This window comes from Pogoniulus pusillus, chromosome 31, assembly GCF_015220805.1.
Source record: "Pogoniulus pusillus isolate bPogPus1 chromosome 31, bPogPus1.pri, whole genome shotgun sequence".
NCBI classification, from domain to species: Eukaryota; Metazoa; Chordata; class Aves; order Piciformes; family Lybiidae; genus Pogoniulus; species Pogoniulus pusillus.
Window position 1 is genome coordinate 7,557,499 of NC_087294.1, and position 16,495 is coordinate 7,573,993.

A 16,495-nucleotide genomic window follows, 5' to 3' on the forward strand; every position below is an offset into this window, starting at 1 on the left:
CATAGTCTTGCTGAGATGTTTAAAAACAAGAACACTAAACATAGGTAAGACTCTGTGGGGCTCTCTGTTGGAGCCTGTGATTTCTCCCTGGGCTGCTTCTGTGTAACTAATCCTCCTGCTTTCTAACCCCGTTCCTGATCCTCCAAATTCACTTTGCATGTAAGGTAAACTCTGGTATAAGATAGGGGGCTAGAAACAAGGTGGAAGGGTGATTGGGAGCTCCTCCTGGGGACTCTGATTTCTGAGAGGGGTATTGTGTTTCTGTATTACCTTTACCTTGTATATTTCTCTATATAGCTGTATATATTGTAAATATCTGCTTGTATATTGTGCTAGCTGTGAATAGAAAGATTAATTCCTTAACTTCCAGCTTGGCTGAGTCTAGTCTGGGTGATTTCATAAGAGTAGCGGGGTGAGTAGCACCCAAAACAACCCATCTGGCCTCCGTAAAGACCTGTAAACCTGGCCTTTAAAGTCTGTTATCAGCCAAAACACCTGTTAATCCTGCTTTTCAAAGGTCAGCTGTGGTGTGTGCAGTCAGACAGAAAGGCTCACTCTAGGAAGATGGTTCAGAACAGCAGAAAGAGCTTGGGTATATGAGGCTTTACTGTAGCTTTCTACGTGATGTAAGTGAATCCATGTCATTGTTGCTCTGTAAGATGAAAAGAACCTTAGGAAGATAAGTAGAGAGTTTTATGCCACTGTAGCTTTTTGCAATGTAGTACACAATTCACAACTTGAAACTATCTCTGGAGTACAGCTTTGCACTAAGGTGACTTTCTTAGTAGATTTTGTCTGTCAAATACATGTTACAAATGTCACTTATATACACTAGTAATTAAAAGAATGCTCAGAAGATTTTTGTGTCTAAAGGATATAGATTAAAAATAGTAGCTGAGGAGATTGTGTTAAAAGCAGTCTGGTAGGACTGAAGTATTTGATGAACCTATAAAAAAATCAAGAATTAAGTCTATATACTTTCACAGTTCTGTTTATTCAAGGCTTGTTCAAACAGTACATACTAATTTCATGGGGCTGTTTGGGTAGGTTTTAGGGAAAGTGCATGGTTTCAGTCAACTGAAACAATTTTGCTGGGATTCCTTTCTGCTCAAAATCCACTCTTTATAAATCATTTACCTCATTTTTCTGATGAGTGTTCCCAGTTCTAAAGCTTCAGCACATTGTAGCAGAGATCCTCAAGTTGGAAAAAGGACCTTTGACTCTTAATATTAGATAGAACTGGGAATTGATATAAAAAATGTGAAATTTCTTATCAGATGTCTTTCGAGGAAGGCAAAGACTAAAATTTGTGTATGTAGCTTTTCCCAGAGTTTTAATATGGTTTTATTTTAAGGTAAGATTCCTTAACTGGAAGGAGATCTTATATTAAAACGAAAAATTGAAGGAAGGAATTTAATTTAGGGTACAGAATTAACTTCACAATATGAAATATGTTGCTGTGAAATCAGCAGCCAATGGAATGTTTATAATGGAATTAATTTCCTTGATTCTGGACCAAGCTGGAAATGATTGTAATGATTACCTGGCTTTTAGGAATAATTTTCTTTAACTGTTTCCAAACCTGCTAAATACAACAAATAAAATTGACAGAACATTTATTTTTACCCTAACTGTTTTTAGCTTTGGTTGTCGCTTGCCTTGGTTGCAGTGGTTCCAGTCCTGTCTACAAAACTCCTGCTTTTAGAATGATTCAGGTGCTGTTTTAGCAGCCACTAAACAGCTCAAATGCAACAGTCTGAAGACCTGCAAAATGATCTTGAGCTTGGGTTACCTTTCTTTGATAATTTGGATTCAGCAGCCTGGCCAACTGGATTCTGCCCACACTCCAGAAGATCTAGGAAGGGAACCACTAGAGCCATCCTTAAATAAACTCTGTACTCTTTCTGTCTCCAAAGTAAAACATTTTAAATTACCTAAAGCTTATATATTAGGACATTACTTTTTAGGGCTGTATTCTATGCACGTTTTATTCACTAATTTTCCAATATTACTCTTAGCTTGGTATTTTGTTCTTTAGTTCACTGTGCATCTCTTCAGTAGACAGGAAGCTTGCTTTAGGTGAGTTACTGAGTGGAGACAACAGTCAGATTTTCAGTACTAAATCCATCCAACACCAGTGTTATCCATTTGATTCACTCAGATGCGCAGTGTAGTAAAAATACTAAGTTTAGTTGTTAACACTACAAGCCTCTAGATCTGGTTTTCCTTTGCTGTCCCAGAAACTTTCTTCTAAGAAGGTAAAACTTGAGAAATCAATGAACAGCACCTACCTATTTCAAAATGCTTCTTTTCTAACAATGGAATGCAGTTTCCACTTGTCTATCTGATGTATGGTGTACATGAAGACCACTTAGGCTTCTGTATGCAGTGATTTTTTTGCATACTGGCTGTACTTCGCTGTTTAGCTACATCGATGACTTTCCTCTGCAGGGTGCAACGTTAGTGTGAAAGTTAGCAATTAGGAATGAGAAAAGCATCAGGAATTGCTTTAACAGTGTGTCTGTGTGATGGATAACAACAAATTTGGCAAAGAAACTGTGTTGCATGTTCCATCTGTGTAATGAAAGCTGTTTGGCACGTTGAATTGTGCTTAGTGACAGAGGCTTAAATTAGGAATTTATGTTCTATCTGGAGCAGTGTTCTGTAATACTGGATACATAAAGATGTCTGATACCTAGTTGTTGAATACTACAGCTATTATGAGTACTATGGACTCTTTACAGTTTCATTTTTAGGTAGTAAGTTGTGTGCAATTTCATCTAATTTAGTACAGTTGATGGTAGCACTGATTCACTTCCAACACCAAAAGTAACCAATGTAAGCAGTCAGCAAGAGAGACTAAATTTGAGTGTTACCTGTACTTTTTTTTGTTGGAAAATTAAGCTTTTGAGAAGTTGCTTGAGTATGGCAGCAGTTTCAATGTTTAAGCAATTAAGGCACTTTTGAAATTTTATCTGCACCATAGAACAGCATTTTTATTTTTAAGCATCATAATTCTGTGTACTAAATGGCCTGCACTATATTTTTTTTTTTAACAGTGAAAGACCTCCCTCTTCCCAGATTTGTTGTGTCAAAGAATGAGCAGGAATCAAGACATACAGCCTTGTATTCTTCAGATGCTGATAACTCAGCTTCATATTCAGGTGTGATTCCTCCTCCACCTGGCAGGATACAAGTCAAAAAAGGCTCTGTGAGCCATGATGCAGTTCAGCAACGTACATCAACTGATCAACAGGTAAGTTAACTTAAAAGATTAAATGAGGCTTCTAATCACAACTTAACATAGTGGTCCATTTGATAAGGGTTTTGAGCTTTGCTGCTTTCAGTGCAGTTTGGTTTAAAAAAAAAATCTAGTGTATGTTCTGCATGAAGATCACACATGCTTCTGAAGCACTTCCATGTGAAAGGTGATTTGGGTTTGTTTTTTTTCTTTTCAAGTCATTATCAAATTTGTGTTTAAAATATGGGTGGTAATGATCAGGGAATTGAGTCAGAACAGAAAATGAATGCATAAGATATGCATTGAAGTTGAAATCATGATAATGGTACCTCATCTATTAGTTCATATTGGCTTCCTGGTCATTGGAGCAGTGGTGCTGAATGTGGTACGAGACTGATTTGCTAATCCTTCAACGTGCTCCAGTACCTCTAAATCTGAAGCATTGTGTTTTAGGAAAAAAAATTAAAGCTCATGATTACTTTGCTATACATTTGATTGATCAGCTATTGAATTGTTAAGACAATGAGAATCAGAAATAACAGACAGAAGGTTTCACATAGAATTTTTTTTTCTTGTGTTCTAATAATGAGAAAACTGATTTTCATCTGCTCACTGGTTTCCACCTTCAGCTACAGGATACTTGAATGTTGAAAATCTGCAAAGACTTACTACTTGATCTCCTCATAATTCCTCCTTTTTTATAGCAATTTCATATTCTCTCCATGAAGATTTTTTTTATTTATTGTATTCAATGTTCTTGCTTGTAGAAGAGAAGAATACTAAATTTGAGTTGGGTGCATGTGTGTCTGTGCATAACTTCTGAACGACCAGCTTTCTTCCCCATGGTATACTCTTTCCTGAGCATTTCTGTAGGAATCAAAGAATCATTCATAAGCATTTATTAAGCTCCCAGGGGAATAGTCCAGGTGGAGCCAATATATAGAAAAAGAAAATGAGCAGAGATCATTCATAATCAGTGTTTGGCTGCCGCTTCCTTTTTCCCAAACTGAAGACTGGCACTAATGAAAAGAGGTCTGGCAGTGGATTTGAAGATAGCATGTCATTGTCTAGTCTTGGGTAGGTATGTTAAATCTACCAAGTTCTTCACAAAGAAACCAACAATCATAAATCTCATTCATCTGGTGATAGATTTTTAGTTTGGTTAAAATAGTGCTTTGTATGATTCCATCATGGTATTGAGTTTTAGTGAACAGCTGTAATTGGATAGAGAATCTGTACTGGTGTAACTTCAAAACAGCAGCAAAGTGTTAGAGCTCTTCCAAGTTCTGGATAAAGAAGCCACATATTCACAAAGATAGGTAAGCATCCAAGTTTCATTCCTCTGTCTTAGCTGATAGAAGCAGCTTGGTATCAATCTTTCCCACAAGCCTATAAGGGATCATCAGACTAAAGAAACTGTATATTAGTTCTTTGCGAGATCTGTCCCAGAAAAGAGACTTGGAGCAAAAGTAACAGATGGCACAACTTTGAGCCCAGCAGTGTTAAGCTCTGTGGTCTGGAATGTCAGGGAATTATTGTCTAAATTAACAACTTATTGTAAAACTCTGTTTTCTGTGACTGATTCTGCATTTCTGACTATACAATTAATTCAAGCATAGTGTCTGTTATCAGACACTGTGTTAGAAACAAAATGAAAAAGAGGCTTGAGCCCAGATTTCTCACTTACTCTGCCAATAATCTAATTGGATAATTTTCTGAAAGGTTGATGCAGCTTTTATTCATATTTTTTTTGGTAGAAATTGCTGATCCGGTTGTCTTTACCTGAAGATACCATTCAGATCTATAAAATGTAGAATGAGGTTCAGACTGAATTCTCATTAAATGCCACCTCGTTAAGTGATGAGGACAGAAAGAGCTGAGGTCTGTGAACTGAAGTATAGCATGCCATGTTTCTGGGGATCACTATTCTTTCTGGAAATACACTTAAGCTTGGGTGTTTCAATTTTAGAGACTGTCATATGACTGTTATCTAACTCTCGGATTCATGGGATGTTGGGGGTTTAAAGAGAACTCCAGAGACAGGCTTCAACCTCCCTGCCAAAGCAGAATCACCTAGGACAGGCCACACAGGAACACATCCAAGCAGGTTTTGAAGGACTCCTGAGAAGGAGACTCCACAACCTCTCTGGACAGCCTGTTCCAGTGTCCCATCACCCTCACTGTAAAGAAGTGTCTTGTGTTGAGGTGGAACCTCCTGTGTTCTAGCTTGTACCTGTTGTTTCTTATCCTGTCACTGGGCAGCACTTGATATGAGCCAGGCACCTTCATCTTGACACCCACCCTTCAGAATTTAGAGATGCTGATAAGATTCCCTCTGAGTCTTCTCAAGGCTGCTCTATTAGTGATTTTTTTTTTTCCCCCTCTTAAACTGTTTACAGGCTTTGATAATACGTCTGGCACTTCAGAATACATTGATTTCATAACAGGTTCTGGCTGAAATAGTTTGATGTTAGTAAGATAATGTTCATGTTCTTAAAAATGGATTCATTTATGCACAGCTTTTCGTTTTGGTGAGATTCATTGTGCGTTGCCTAATACTTATAATTACAAATAGTTTATGTAAAATGATTTCATTTGAACTATCATCTACTGAAATGTTGTAGCTCAAACTATTTCTTTAACAATGCATTATTGTGGCAGCTTCAAGGCAAGGTATCAGGTTGTGTTTCCAAAGAGTAGCCATAAATGAGTTCATGCTTCAAGTGTGAGCTAAGTTCAGTAACATCTTTTTCTTTTTTTTTCAATCTGTAGCCATTTTTGTGGTGGCATTTTTAGTTTACCCTGCCTAAATATTGTGTAAAAAATAGCATTGTCCAGAAGTTTATATGCTGTTAACACTGGAACGAGTTGCCCGGGGAGGTTGTGGATGCTCCCTCCCTGGAAGTGCTCAAGGCTAGGCTGGATGAGGCCTTGAGTAACCTGTTCCAGTGGGAGATGTCCCTGCCTATGGTGGGAGGTTGGAACTAGGTTGTCCTTGAGGTCCCTTCTAACCTAAACCATTCTATGGTTCTTTTTTTAGTGTTAATAGAAGATGGCTGAAGTCATGCCCAGCTGTCATGGTAGCTGCAGAACTGATTCTAGGAGTCAACCCAAGTAAATGAAACATATCAGCATGTTGACTGCATCCTAGAGGAGCTTTTTTTTCCTTTAAAAAATAATAGGGTTTGAATAGATTTGAATACCTCTGTTGACAGTGTGACCTGTATAGGAGCACTTTTGTTGACGCACACACCATGGTTAATGTACCTAAACATGTCTCTCTAACTTTATAGAAGCAGCTATGCTACAAAAAATGTTAATTCAGATCATTCTTGAGCACCTAGATGACATTGAGTTCTTGTTATTTGTTGTGTTTTATTTTTAATAAATCCTTCTAGTAGAGTTGGAAGCTGTTATTGCAGGTGGAACCCTTTTTGGCTGCCTTTTTATTTTTAAAGAATAAGACAAATGGACCAGAATTGTTTTCTTGGAAGAATCAATAATGTGAAATTGGGAAGTATTTTCTGTCTTCTGGAAGTGTCTTACAAGTGACTAAATGTTCATAATACCAATCTGTTAGATACTGCCTTTGGATGATTTTTGTGGTTTGTTGTTACAGACAAAATGCAAACACTTCTTCCAGTCCTTGTGTGATCCAGATGTTAGTCAGGTACTGCTTTAGGATGCTTTCACTTGGCTTGCCACCTTTTCCAGGAAAAGGGGAATAGTTAAGTTTCAATAGAAGCTGAGGCTCTTAACAGCTGAAGCATTGGCTGAACTGTGCTGTATCCAGGTGAAAATAAAAGGTATTTAAAAACAAAGCTGAAAACAACCTCTGTGCATTAAGCATAATACTGGCAGTCTAGATGACACTATTTATTGTCCTGATAGTGCAACCTTGAGGGAAACAGATCAAATTTGGCAGTCACAATTTGATAATTTCAACTTTGTAACTGTGGAAGGAATTGTGTGACTTTAAGATTTTATCTGTTGTCCATTTTTATTGGCTTCTGTTTTGTAGATTGACCAGGCAATTCCAGGTAAAATATCTGGAATTAAATAAATTGGGAGCACAGAATTGAAAAAGGTCTTGTGTCATCGAGGCTGACCTTCTGTTTTCATGAGGAATTCTATTAGATGAGTTTTTCAAAAACAGAGGTCTTTCTTGAAATGATGGCCCTTTATCTACCTTGGCCATTTTGGGGAGAGCTATTTTAGAGCCTGAATAATGACATAGTGGGACAGCTGTGGGAATGTGGTGGAAATTCCCACTTAACTTTGTTCTTTGAGCAGCTGCAGGTCACCACTGTATTTACTACAAAACTGCTGTGTTCCCTCTGAGCTTTGGTTTTTGCTTTAGTCCACAGTCTCAGTTTTGTCTCCAAGTAGTTGCCAGTAACTCTCATGATCATTCTCTCTGCCTTTGAGCCAATCTGAGTTAGTTCTTACTGGAAACATTTTACTGGGTTTGTATTTCTTACTCCAAATGACATCTTACCTAATACTATTTTGTAGGGTACCATCCTAATTCTGCTTAATATTCACACCCCGTACACTTTAGCAGTTGTGAATAAAACACATCTGTCATATTTGACATACCACAGTGGTCTGATAGTGGACCTGTGCTTTCAGTCTTCTGTTCTCAGCTGACAGATTCTCATGGTGCACTTCGGTGTTAATTTCCATTATGCAAGAAGCTGTATTCAATTTTTACTGTTGCCTGTGTCCTGGAAGGAATCCATCCATCTCCTTAACATTTGTTAGAGCTTATCAGCATGCTATTTAGTGTGCATTATCAGTTATCTAAAGTAGAAAATAAGATCATTTCCCAAATCAGTCGTTCAAGAGCATTATTAGACACTATGCTTCAATCCTGTGGAATCATAGAATCATAGAATCAACCAGGTTGGAAGAGACCTCCAAGATCATCCAGTCCAACCTATCACCCAGCCCTAACCAATCAACCAGACCATGGCACTAAGTGCCTCATCCAGTCTTTTCTTGAAGACCCCCAGGGACGGTGCCTCCACCACCTCCCTGGGCAGCCCATTCCAATGGGAAATCACTCTCTCTGTGAAGAACACAGAGAGAGTGTAGTTCCCTTTCCAATGCAGTCTGCCTTTGCTCCCTCTGTAGCCAGTCCTATTGCACCTTAAGCTCTTGTATTAGTTGCCACATTATTGGAATTGTATTGCACCCCAGTCATGTATGCTGAGGTTCAGGTTAAATGTAGTGCAGTTCCTTTGTCCAGAAAATAGTATCAGTCACCTTAAGTAGGATTTCCCATGCTGTGATTCATCTCTTTTCTGCTTGTCTCTGTGGTTTTTAATTGTTGTTTTCTTCAGAGCCCAAAGTATTTTAAACTGTTCAGGTCAGACAAACTAGTTTGTAATTGGCTGAACCACACCCATCCTCTCTCAAAACGTGTAGTACTGCATGGGAAGAAGTTCACATTGAAGCAGGCAGAGTTTTGTTCTTCAGTATGAGTGCTACTTCATTACAAAAACTTGGGTTCTGCAATGCAGTTAACCATCTCTAGCATATTCTTTCTTCATGTTGGATCTGTTCCCTGACTCTTATGCAGGCTGTGTGGTATCAGGACCTGGATCCCAACACCCTTAGAGCTACCCTTCGGATACCATGTCTGGCTTCATTGTCTCTGGAGTTGTCCTTAGGAGGCTTTCTTCTGGCCTGAGGTGTGAGATCCAGGAAAAGGTTTATCATCTCATTTGACTCATGTTTGCTTGCAATGCCCTTCCGAGGTTGAGATCTCTCTGAAGTTGCTTTAGCAGTGTTGTGTTGCCTAACACCAGTCTGTTTGACTTCACCTGAGGTGGTTCTTTGAGAGCCATATATTATGTCACTTCTTTGAATTAACATACCATTTTTAGTAACTGCTTGTCACTGAATAAAAACTCCAAAGTTCTGAGTCCTTCATAGGGTCTTAGTTTTGCATTTCCAGTTTCTCAAAACCCAAGCCTTTGTTACAACTTTTGAAATGCTTTCTTTTAACTGAGAGTCTTGAATTTTTGAGTAGCAGACATAAACTTCCTCTTTTTTTATTAGTTATTGAGAAGAATGTTCTGAGCAGTTTGTTTTTAACACACAAATTATTTAATAGTTATTAACTATTTATGTTAACATACTCTTACTTAGATCTGTTTTCTGGAATAATGTAAAGAGGAAGGATAAACATCTTAAGATAGCAAAACACAAGACATTGTGATTGTTATGATTTTTATTCAGGTTTGCTTGAAGGGAAATGAAAAGTTAGCGCTTATAAATGTTTATAATTGCTTTGAAAGTGCTAAAACAGTTTATCAAAATATGATTTTAATAGTAGCTGATCTAATCAATGGTACAACAACTATAGAATGTGGAGAGCAAGTAAAATTGTCAAACTTCCTGAAAGCATTAGGTGGGTTATTTCTTCTAGAATTGGTGAAATTCAAAACTGCTGAGTTACCAGTAACACAAATTAGGCAAATTGTAGTTGTTACACGTTAGGATTTTGAAGTGCAGTTAAACTATTTTCTGTAGCCTACTGTTCTCACAAAGTATGGTGAAGGATATTTCAGGCTATTAATAGATTGGACAGAGGAAAGTGAATGAATCTCCTTTTTCAGCTGCAGCATATATTCTCAAACTCTCTGTTTAATGAGAGTATCTTTGTTGTTGAGGAACAGAGATAGTTCTAATGATCATACTGTCTCTCTTTACTCAAGTGTGAAGCTGAATGCAAATTTGAAGTGGAAACTTTGTAAAACAAAGCATGTTTTCTGGGCATGAGTATGTGAAAATGATAAACACAAAGTTGATGTTAACCTATATATGAGTGAATGCATTTTAATGTTAATGACAGTTTCAGTAAGTCTCTACGTGCTGTTTTCTGTGACTGCCTTTGAATGCCAAATGATGTTGCTACAGTCCTACTTCCTCCTCAGTGTTTCACGGCTTGCATCTTCCTTCTTTCCACTTTCATCAAGCCAGCATTATTTTGACTAAGCTATTAGATACATACACACACTTAGATTTGTGTGTGTGTGTAAAAAGGTACATACTTTTTTTTTTAAAATGGAATTCTAGTTTTCCTAAGCTTTCAGTCAGCTGGATCAGTGATTGCTATGAATGGCATATGCAGGTGACTGGGATCGCAGTAGACATAAATGGTACCACAGTAATGCCATCTCAGTTTGGTTTAAACTGTTTTGGGAATGTGTCTCATAAAGATGGTAAGGCTGAAGATGTGGCTTGTCCCTCTTTCAGAAGTTTTTCAACATCAGAGTTGGTGATATGCTTTTGCTATTTAATAGTTTTGGAATTTGTAAGCTGAAGCTCCAAGTCAGTCATGGGAAACATGTAATTGTTCAGAATTTTTGTGTAACATTGACTGCAGCATTGCTGGTACCTCTGATCTGATTACTGTGCCAGGGTAGGTATAGGCTGGATATTAGGAAGAAGTTCTTCACAGAGAGAGTGATTTCCCATTGGAATGGGCTGCCCAGGGAGGTGGTGGAGGCACCGTCCCTGTGGGTCTTCAAGCAAAGCCTGGATGAGGCACTTAGTGCCATGGTCTGGTTGATTGGACAGGGCTGGGTGCTAGGTTGGACTGGATGATCTTGGAGGTCTCTTCCAACCTGGTTGATTCTATGATTCTATATTCTTACTACATGCTTTGCAGAGTTACCTGAACCTCATGTAGAACCCCATGTAGTATGAGCAGAAGAATTGAAGCTGAGGGTTATATTTATAGGATCTTCATATGCCTTGAGTATAGGCCAAATGTAAAGCGACTTTCTGAATCGTCACAGTTGTCAGCCTCATTAGTGGCTGTTTCATGAGGTATCTGTGTCAAGAATTCTAACGTTCACATGCAGTTACTAGAAGCAGTAAGTTGCTTCATTTAGGTAGACCATCATGTATTTTTGTCTGGCTCAGATTTTATTCTGTATCTTTATAGATTATCTGGCTTGCCAGAGTACAGGAGTAGTGTCTGTGACCAAGCATAGCTTTTCTCAAGATTTACTCACAGTATTTTGTCTAAAAAAATCAAACATCCTTCAAATCTTTTTTGATAAGAGGTGACTTGAATAAATGTCAATGGAAGAGGAAGCTTTTCATGGATCTCAGTGATGCATTGTAGCAGCTGTTGCGTTATGCCAAGCGGACTAACCATACAACTTTAGTTCTAGCTTCCAGCCTGCAAGTGGGACTCTGGATACTCTGACTCCTTCACCTCTTGCCCCCATGTAATTGTAAGAAAGTATTGCAATCTAAAATACATTTCTTGTCAAGTAAGATGGAGAGGAGGAATCTTCAGGCAAATTTCAGACAGATGTGTAACTGCAACAAAAAACATCTAGAAGTGGTGAGGAAGTACTGTGAAAAAACAGTGACTTGGTCTACACAGTCACTTGGCCACTGAACTAAAAGTTGAAGTGAATTAGTACTGCTCTCAGCCATTTTGTAATTCTCTGCTAATACTCATGGACATCATTTAAATGTTTTGAATGCAAAGTTCAAAATCTTGCAGCCTAGAAAGTTATTTAAAGAAACCTGATTCAGTGGTCAGAACTTTAAGAAAGTATCTCAGTTGCTGAATCAACCAGGCAGGCCCTGCATCCCAGGAAATAAGGAAATCAGAGGGAGGGGTAAAAAAGATGGAATTTACAATGTATGTAGTCTTAGAATGTACCTTGCATGGAGAAAAGCTTGTTTGTGGCACTTTCTCACTGACTCTTAGACTTTTGCAGACTTGTGTAATTACAGATTAAAAAGCATAATGACTTTTGTAAACCAGTTCAGTTTTGGGAATCTCGTGGAAGCCCACAGCAAGTCTGGCTGTTGATACTTGATAGTATGTTAAGAGTTGTTAGCACAGAGACAGGGTACCAGACTTTTTTTTTTTACTTCTGTCTACTGCTGAGATTTTTTGCTTTGTTTTCACTTTTCAGGAAACTCCAAGTCCAAGCTTTGTGTTCTTCTTGTGCTTGTTTTCACTGATACAGTTGAGTTCAGATTGAGAAATCTGACAAACAGGAATTTCAAAATACCTAGGTACTTATAGGAAATTACTTTCAATTATGTAAATACTTTATTACAATCTTAAATGATTTATCATTTGAAATGGAGTGCTCTGGTAATCTCAATGTCTCATGAGAACTGATTCCAGGTAGAAATTGCAGATGTGATTCTTTATTTTCCTGTCTCTTGAGGGAGAATATAGTACAATATGAGGTTAAAGAGAGGCTTGATTTTTGACATCAGGGCAAAACTGAATTGTAATTTGTACAGCAGAAAAGCATATGCTAGATGGCATCATTCTTTGGGGAAAAAAAAATACATCTATGTTTTTGCATATTAAAAGTGTGGCAAATCTACTGACTTTTTTCAATATTTAATTCTTGTTTGTTCTTGCAATGCAAGTAACTGATTGTCAGTCACCTGATGGAAATCAGTTGTACAGTAAGTAATCTTTCCTCTTGAGACCTGGGTTCAAATCTAACTTCTATCACAAGTGAAAATGATAGTTTCCTTTGTAACTAAGCCATTTAACTTGGCATTGTTCTTGTCTTAAGAATGCCAAGTTAAAAATACATTAGGTGACGTTGTTTGAAGTGAACATGTCCAGTCTGTCAAACTGTACCTTGTCGAACTTCTCCTCTTCCCTCATTCTAATGAATAGCAATTTGTCACTCTAAAATGAGACTTGAACTGCAGTCGTGGTTATTCCTAGAAATAATGTTTTTTTCAGATAGGATTTTATGTATCTAGTTACTTAGTAAAAAACTTAAAAGGTTCCTTTGTTTTATTAGGAGTCCACATCTCCAGTTGTTTCACCTCAGCAATCCCCACCAACCTCTCCACATACATGGAGGAAGCACAACCGCCATCCCAGCGGAGGGAATAATGAACGACCTCTTGCTGGACCTGGGCCTTTTTGGGCTCCATTTAGTGAAGCACAACCAGGTATAAATGTCTTCTGTTATGCTTCAACTGTAACCCAAAATTGTGGAATTCTTAAATATATTAAATGAGTTTAGGTCAGTTTATTTTTGTGTTTTCCAGTCCTGGAAACTTTTCTTTGCAGCTTTGGATGTTCATGTTGATGGTAGTACTTTGGAATCTATAGTCTTGGATGTGGCTGATCCAGTTCTTAGTGTGGTATGGGGAATGCTTAAGAGTTTGGAGGGAGGGACAGACAGTATGAAAGTATCCCAGTGGAAAGTTTTCTAATACAAAACTGACATCCTACAGGAACTATCAGTACACCCAAAATCATGGGTTGCTCCAAAGAAATGCAGCTCATAATGTATTACTTGTTTGAATTATGCTTCTGGTATATTATATGAATTGCCAGAAGAACTAATTCTCTTAACTGTTTTTTGCTTTCTTTAAAGTTTATGTAAACAGAAGTGAAGCTCCAGTCTCTCGTGGTAGAACCATTTGTTTCAGTAAAGCTTATTATCCATTATTGTTCTTCATTTAATGTGAAAATCCTCTCTTCTCTTCTATCGTTGTGCTCAGATTTAAAAAGCTTTCTACCTTAATATCTGTTATTTCAAAAAGTTCTCTTACTGCTATCTGATAGACTTAAAATTGGGAACATCAGAGCAATTCTAATTCAGGCTCTGTTTTTGACAATACTGCTAAATATGTTGCATTTTGTAGGCTGTAGATTCAGACTGAGCTGTGATTGGTTGATTTCCATTGTAGAGACCCGAAATCATTATTGCCTTTCAATTTATTGTCATTCTCTAGTTCAGAACATGCATCAGAGACCAGGGACTCTGTAGTTAGAATTAGCTGAGTAAGGAAATAAAACTTATTTTAGGAGTGGATTAAGTTGTGTGCAGAGATTTATGCTAGTGTCCTGAATGTTCTTTGCTAATAGTTCTAACTTGTGAAGTTGTTTGGGTTTTTTTGAACTTAGAAACTCAAGGACTCCAGGAAAGTCTGCAAGTTATTCCTACTGTTGAAGAGCTCAATATTGTCCTCTTAAAAATAAAACTGTAACACCATGTTAATATTTCAGTTTGGCAGTGTTTCCCTCTGGTATCTAATGGGTAAAGCTGTCAGTAGTAGCTGCCTGAAAGTATTTCTGAAGTAGCTGGAATATTAACCAATTCTATATTCCATTCTGAAACATGTTCATAGTGTGTTTAAAGGAATTCAGAGGTGCTGTTATAAAAAGATTGTCTGTTCTGCCTGTGCTAAGGATAGAGTGGATTTTTGTATATTAACAAAAGTTGTCATCCTCATTCACTGCGAATGAACTTCAGCTGTTGTAGACAATTTGTAAATATTTCTTTTCTGCTGTCCTGAGCTTACATTTTAAGAACAGTCTTTTGTAGGAAAAAAGATGTTCTGCTTGACAGGTAGAACCAGAAAGACTGTTGGTTGCTTTCTTGAAATCAGCACTGCTAGTTCATCTTGATTCCAATGCAAGATGTTCTTGAGAAATCAGACAATTTGCCAAGTATGTGATACTATTTCAATAGGATTTAAGTCAGGACAATGCCATTTCACTTGTGATCCAAGAAGAACCCAGGTCTCTGCTTGTGTTTCATGTCATGTGAAACATTGAAGGTGATGGGGTAGTCAAATGCATGGAACCTCAGGTGTGAAAGTGTTTCTGATGGGTCTAATACTAAGCCTTAAGCCAGAAGGACAGAAGTCAAAACCTTTATTTTTTTGTTTGGTGAAATATAGTTTAGACATGAAGATTCTGACTTCTGCACATTAAAGAGACTCCATTGCATCATTATATTCCCACCATGAGCAAAGCTACATTGTGCTCTCTGTATCAAATTGGGCTGTACAATAGTTAAGTAATGACTCAATTGTTTTCAAAAGTCCTGCATCTTGTCTTGTATCAGAAGTTTTAAAGCATAGTTTAAAGCTGTAGTTCTCAGTTTGTTGTGGAAGAAAACAAAGCAAAAGAATTTGAAGTTTACAGTATTTTTTGCTATATTTACAGTATTATTGTCCAGTGATGCAGGATGGTGTTAGTGACGCTTCACAAGGAGCTGTAGTCTGAAGCATATTCATGCCTAGCTCAATGTGCTTACTCACATGAAATCAGAATCCAGGGCTTGTTACCATCTTGCCTTAAGTTATGAAGAGACTCCCAAAGGGTGCATGTATTTTACTTTAATGTCAGGAATTAAGAGTTCAGTGTCAGACATTGATCACCAGAGTAGAATCAAGTTTTATAGTCAGTTTGGATCTTATCCTTAAACGTCAGAGTCAGTTCTACTTAGGTCTGAGTGTCTGAAGTCTTCCAGGCGCCTTTGATTTAACAATTTCAGATAAATCTGTTGAAAAATAATGTTGTGTCTCAGTTCTGATCTGGATCAGTTTTCACAGAATAATATAGTGGATGATGAAACTCCTTTTAGAAGCGGAATTGTATGAGATGAGAGCTTCCCGTTCCTATATAGTAGTTAACAAGAGATGAAGAAACAAAACTTCATACATTTACCTTTTCAACTCATTTTACACTACAGCTTCTGCTGCCAGAGGGATGCCAGTGCTAACAAACTTGAAGGAAAGAGCACCTTCCTCACTTCAAATGGTAGTTGAATTGTAGTCAGGATAAGGACTAGAGGCTGAGTTTTGTCACCTTATAGTCTGGACTGGAAGCAAAGCAGAGCATTTATGTTGATACTATCCAAATAATGAGTTTAAACTAGTAAAATAATCCTGAGGTCTTTTCTTCACTCATAGGACTTTTGTTGGCTTTCTTTGGCATTACACCAAAGTTCCGCTTTAGTGTCTGAATATGTATGAGAACTTGCAGCCCTAAGACACACTTCCTTCTTTTCTTTGTTGAGAGAAATTCTGCTGCAGTTCTTGAAATCAAGAACAAAAGAACTTCATAGAGAGAAGTAGAACATGTCTGCTGTGCTAACAGTTTGCTAGCACCTTTAGAGTCTTGAGATCTTTACTGTGCTAGCAAGGGAGTGAGTAGTCCATTGTATCCTAGTTACTACTTCAGTAACTGTTGAGAATTAGTCTTGTTACAAGTTAAGGATTATTCTTGCCTGGATGTGACTAATTGGAGAAGGGAGAGCTCTACAGTATCTTACCTTATTGCCAAAATTGTGCTCACCTTCTGATTTTGTTTCATCACAGACTGGTCATACGGAGAACTCTTGTTAGTTTACAAAGTTGCATAAAACTTTATTTATGTTTGTATAGTTACTGAAAAGTACAAGCTACTTGGATAGACCATTTCTTACACTTATATTT

At 37.6% G+C, this 16,495-nt stretch overlaps 1 protein-coding gene across 5 annotated transcripts in view; it reads left to right on the top strand.

The window, feature by feature from the left end:
- REPS1 (RALBP1 associated Eps domain containing 1) overlaps positions 1-16,495 on the top strand; it is a 67,409-nt gene that overhangs the window by 16,530 nt on the left and 34,384 nt on the right. For all 5 annotated transcript variants that reach the window (XM_064169486.1, XM_064169481.1, XM_064169482.1 and 2 more), the window contains exons 3-4: positions 3,060-3,256; positions 13,057-13,210. In XM_064169486.1, coding sequence (XP_064025556.1) covers positions 3,060-3,256; positions 13,057-13,210 — 351 coding nt within the window. The remainder of the gene's footprint in view (positions 1-3,059; positions 3,257-13,056; positions 13,211-16,495) is intronic.